Here is a 5697-nt window from a genome sequence, read left to right as displayed (position 1 = left end):
AGGTTGTATCATCTGCATATCGCAGGTTGTTAATGAGTCTTCCTCTAATCCTGATGCCACAGTTTTCTTCATATAAGCCAGCTTCTTGGATTATTTGCTTATGAGTGACCATAAAATCCCCAAGACTTAAATGTCTGGTTTCAGAAACTGCTGCCCCAGTCTAGAGAGTTCTAGCTCCTGACTCTGGTTTCATTAGTTTTGTTAGGTGTTGTCCAGTAAGTTCCAGCTCATATCAACCCCATGCACAACAGAACACAACACTGCCTCATAGTGCTGCTCTGTTTGAGCCCCTGGTTGCCGCCACTGTGTCAATCCATCTTGTTGAAGGTCTTCCTCTTTTTTACTGACCTTCTGCTTTACATGATGACCTTCTCCAGGCATTATAACACTGTTATTTCTGCCTTCTGGGATTTTCCTTTACTTTCTTATAAGCTTAGCTGTCAATTTAAGCGGGTGTCTGTTGGGGTTCACTCAGAAGTTTGGGTGTTTTGGAGGGAGAGGGTTTTTCAGAATGAAATTCCTAATACTCAAAACTGTCCTTTGTGCCCCTCTTCTTGGTTTCTCCATTGCTCTCATGACAGCACTCTTAGGTTGGAATCCAAGGTCCTTCACTCTATGGCCCTGCTAGCTTCCCTAAGTCCCACTTCTATCCTTTGCCCGCATACTTCTGCTATACTCATGAGCTTCCTGCTTCCCCAAATGCCAAGTCTTCTTTGTCAAGTCCCCCTTTGTGTTGGTGGTGGTGGGGACCAAGCCATGTAGTTTTTTATTGTAGCCGGTGCTCAATAAAAGTTGGGTGGCAATGGTGAAGACTAGGTTGCTAACTGAAAGGCTGATGGTTTGAACTCATCCAGTGGCTCTGCACGAGAATAGCTCTGGTGATCTGGTTCCGTAAAGATAACAACTTAGGAAACTCTACGGGGAAGTTGCATTCTGTCGTAGGGGTCACTGAGGGTCAGAATAGACTCCATGGTGCCAGCAGCAAGAACCGAATGACAAATGATTCAGAAGTTCCAGAGTGATGCAAGTCCTCATCACTGCCAGGAAGCCTCCCAAAGGCCCCTCATAATAAAGACCTGGTTTCTAAAGATCATAATCTTGAAAGCCCAATGGGATCTACTCTGCACATTTGGAGTCACCATGAGTTGGAATAAACTGGATGGCAACAATAACAAGGGCAGTGGTGGTTCCATGGTAGGATTCTCACCTCCATGAAGGAAACCCGGGTTCAATTCCCGGCTAGTACACCTCCGGCACAAACACCACCAGCTGTCAGAGGAAACTTGAGGGTCTCTGTGATGCTGAACAGGTTTCAGTAGAGTTTTTTAAATTAAGATGGACTAGAGAGAAAGACCTAGGGAGTTATTTCTGAATATTAGCCACTGAGGACCCTGTGGATCATATGGTTTGATATACAACCATGATGCAGGACTAGGCATTGTGGATGGGGTCTCTGTGAGTCAGGGGCTGACTTGACAGAAGCTGACAGAAACAACAACATGAGTGATCATGAAAATAATAACAATTACATACTATTTAACATGCCCATCTGCAAATCTCCTAAAAACTTTTACTAATTTGGAAAATAAACAATTGCATACCCCTGGGCAGTGGTATTTAATAAGGCTGATTTGACAACAAGGGCAGACTTAACATGATTCAAAGACATTTTTGTTGTCACAACTGGAGGGGGTTGGGTAGAGGCCAGAGATGCTATTCAACACCTGGCAGGACCTAAGAGAGCATCAACCCTGGAAATGATCCATTGGACCAATAAGTGGAGATAAGATTGAAGGTATCAAATACTTCATTTTGCTTGGATTTTGCTTGGATTTTGGATCCACTATCAACAGTCGTAGAAGCAGCAGTCAAGAAATCAGACCACATATTGCCTTAGACAACTCTGCTGCACAAGACCTCTTAAAAGTGTTCAAGAACAGAGATGTCAGTTTGAGGACTACGGTGCACCTGACCCAAGTCATGGTATTTTCAATAACCTTGGATACATGTGAAAGTTGGACAGTGAATAAGTAAAAACATAGAAGAAATGATGTGTTTGAGTTATGGTGTTGATGAAGAATATTGGAAGCATCACGGACTGCAAGAAGAATAAATCTGTGTTGGAAGAAGTACAGCCAGAGTGTTCCTTGGAAGTGAGGATGGCAAGACTTTGCTGTCATTCGTTGAACAAGATGTCCCTGAAGGAGGACATCATGCTTGATAAAGTGGAGAGTCATCAAAAAAAAAGAGGAAGACCCCCAATGAGATGGACTGACACAGTGGCAGTAGCAAAGGCTCAAACAACAATAATTGGGAGCCTGGTGCAGGGTCAGGCAGTGTTTCATTCTATTGGGCATGGGATCATGAGTAGGAACCGACTTGACAGCTCCAGACAACAATAACCCATCATTCTGTGCGAATCACAAGACCATAGTTAGAAGGGTCATCTAAAGTATTTCACTATACCACAACTTGTCATCAAGCCATTCCTGACTCACGGCAACCCCATAATGTGTCAGAGGCAAACTGGACTCCATGAGGTTTTCAGAGTTTTGGAAGCAGATCACCAAGTCTTTTTTTCTAAGGCCTCTGGATGGATTTGGACCTCAAGGCTTTCAGTTAACACCTGAAAGTGTTCACCCAGGGACTCACACTGTACACTTAAATTCATTATCTGTGCCCTAACCCCTCTGCCTGCATTCTGATCTGTGCTGCTCTCCTCTGCTCATCTCTATAGATCAACACCATCCTTCTGACCTTGACGTTGTGGATCCTCAGGCAGAAGCTCTCCAGTGTCAACACGGAAATTTCCACGCTCAAAGACCACAGGTGCAGCCTTGCCCTCCTCCCCTCCCCCTTTCTTTCTTCCCATGAAAGTGTCCTGGGTGCCTTTAGTATGCCTGGTCCCAAGCCTGAGGCAGAGGGGTGGGGATGACAGGTCTGATTATAAAGCTCAAGGCACTGTGCTCAAGGCCAAATCTGTATTGGAAGAAGTACATCCAGAGTGCTCCCTGGAAGCCAAGATGGCCAGACTTTGTCTCTCATACTTTGGACATATTATCAAGAGGGACCAGTCCCTGGATAAGGATATCATGTTGGTAAAATGGAGGGGCGGAGAAAAAAAGGGAGACCCCCAATGAGATGGATTGGCACAGTGGCAGCAGCAATGAGCTAAAATGTAGCAACAATTTTGAGGTTGGCTCAGGACTGGGCAGTGTTTAGTTCTGCGGTGCCTGCAGTCACTAAGAGTTGGTGTCCAGTCAATTTCAACTTATGGCCACAGATGTGGCAGAGTAGAGCTGCCCCCATAAGGCTTTCTACACTGTGATTTTTAGGGAGCATGAAGTTTTTCTTCCTCAGAGTTGCTGAGTGTGTTCAAATCACTAAATCTTTAGGTTAGTGTTGTTAATAGGTGTTATCAACTTGATTCCAACTCATAAGGGGTCCCAACTGCCAGAATAGAACTGTCCCATTAGGTTTTTCTACCCTGTAATCTTTATAGGGTCCTGTTCTGATGCCATAGAATATGCACTGGACTGCTAACAAGTCAGCAATTCAAACTCACAAGCTGTTCCTCGTAAACCCTCTATAGGGTTTCTGTGAAACAGAACTGGCTCAATGACACAAAACAACAACAGCAATCTTCATAAAGGGGTCCTGGTGGCAGAGTGGGTTAAATGTTGTGCTTGCTAACTGCAAGGTCAGCAGTTTAAACCCATCAGGGGCTCTACAGGACAAAGACAAGTCTCTGCTTCTGTAGAGATTTAGTCTCTGGAAATCATCAGGAGCAGTTCCACTGTGTCCTGTAGGGTTGTTATGGAATAGTAAATTATCTAACATCTCTTCTGGCCATAGTCTATAACTCCCAGCAAACAACATCTCTGCCCTACTGGATCTGGGTAAGAGAAGGTGGAAGAAGATTCTGATAGGGTGGCATGATTTGGCTGTGGATGGTAGCAGCGTTCATTGTCATAGTAAAAACTTGGAACTCTAGCATGGGTATAGAATGAGCCCTCTCAGAAGCAGGCAGGAGGATCTTAACTACCATCAAGGAAGAGGACACATGAGGAACATGCCCTTAAGATACTGAGATCTCTAATCACTGGACCTTCTTGACCCAGGGACAGAAGGCTGTGACCCTGGAGGAGGGACAGAGGAGCAGCAGCAACAGAGCCAAGAACCAGAGCAGGAGACAGAGCAGTGGGCTTCCCAGAGCATGGAGCAAGTAAAGCTGAGGGACTTTGGGCAGGAGACTTGCTTGCAGAATGAGGTTCTTCCAGGCACTTAATTAGGGGAGCTGGGTTTCCTGACTCATGAAGTTAGAGCCAAGTGCCTTCAGACAGAGGTTTATGGAGTGATTTGTCATTAAGGTGCCCTCGCGGCATATTGGTTAAGCTCTCAGCTACTAACCTAAAGGTAAATAATTTAAACCCACAAAATGGCTAGCTGATTGCCCTAATCCTGGTAATCTGCTCAAGTAAGAGTACAACTTAAAAAGCTTATGAGGCAGTTCTACTCTGTCACATGAAGTATCTATGAATGGGTTTAAGTGTTCAGATGCCAGTGTTTTTTTTTTGATTACCTCGTGCACTTTTGAAAGCTGAACTGTCAGAGTTAGAAACAGAGAATATTTGAAAGAGGGCTTGGGGCCAATTTTCCCAGCCTTGCAGGAATATTCCTGGATTGATCTCTTAATGGCTGCCTGATCGTGATGTCATATCTTGAAATCCTCAGAGATGTGAGCTTTCCTATCTACAATAGTCTCCTCCCAGCATGCTTATGTGATAGATGGGATGTGTGGTTTTGGGAGGAGATTCCTTTGTTCTCTGTGCCCTATAAAAGGTCACAACATGAAGATGGAACTTTGGAAACTCATCATGTGGTGCCTATGATTTCCCTAGTCCAGGTGATCTATTTGTCTTGTGTTTATTCCTGTTTAAGATTTAATAAAGGTCTCCAGTCCTGGTGTGATGCTGTAGGACACAACACTGGACTGCAAGATCCGTTTGAACTGCAAGGTCAGCAGTTGAAACTCACCAGCAGCTCCTAAGAAATCCTTTACAGGGTCATTATGAGTTGCAACTGACTCTGTGGTACTTAACAACAACATGATATTTATATATTTGAAAATGGGGTCTCTTTTCTCTTAATACTACAGTGAATTAATGAATCATTCAGGATATAAATGCAGCCTGGTTAAACTTTCAAAGCCTACCTTACTTATTATAGCATATTGTCATTCTTGCATCATTAAAATAAAAAAATGGCTTCATAGTATTTCATACCATTCATTTAACCTATCCTAACTCTGGTAGCATGGTGGTTACGAATTGGGCTGCAAACCACAAGGTCAGCAGTTCAAAACTACCAGCTGTTCTGTGGGAGAAAGATGAGGCCTTCTGCTCCCGTAAAGATTTACAGCCTTGGAAACCCTGTACAGAGCCACTATGAGTCGGAACCGACTCCACGGCACATAACAACAATAACAACAGTGTGGCATCCACCACTCATCTGAAACTTAGGTGTATTGTGGTGCTTTGTGAGTTGCTGTGATCTGGAAGCTATGCCACGGGTATTTTAAATACCAAAAGGGTCACCCCTGGTGGACAGGTTTCAGATGAGCTTCCAGATGAAGACAGACTAGGAAGAAGGATTGACAAACTATCACCAAATATTTAGTCACTGAAAACCTTATGA

At 44.1% G+C, this 5697-nt stretch overlaps 1 protein-coding gene across 1 annotated transcript in view; it reads left to right on the top strand.

Annotated features, from left to right (window-relative positions):
- Nucleotides 1-5697, top strand: part of EMR1 (egf-like module containing, mucin-like, hormone receptor-like 1) — a 203113-nt gene that overhangs the window by 47664 nt on the left and 149752 nt on the right. The window contains 1 exon segment of the mRNA XM_006869008.1: nt 2738-2829. Coding sequence (XP_006869070.1) covers nt 2738-2829 — 92 coding nt within the window.

Source organism: Chrysochloris asiatica, unplaced genomic scaffold, assembly GCF_000296735.1.
Source record: "Chrysochloris asiatica unplaced genomic scaffold, ChrAsi1.0 scaffold00125, whole genome shotgun sequence".
Taxonomy (NCBI): Eukaryota; Metazoa; Chordata; class Mammalia; order Afrosoricida; family Chrysochloridae; genus Chrysochloris; species Chrysochloris asiatica.
This window is presented reverse-complemented; position numbering and strand designations above follow the sequence as displayed.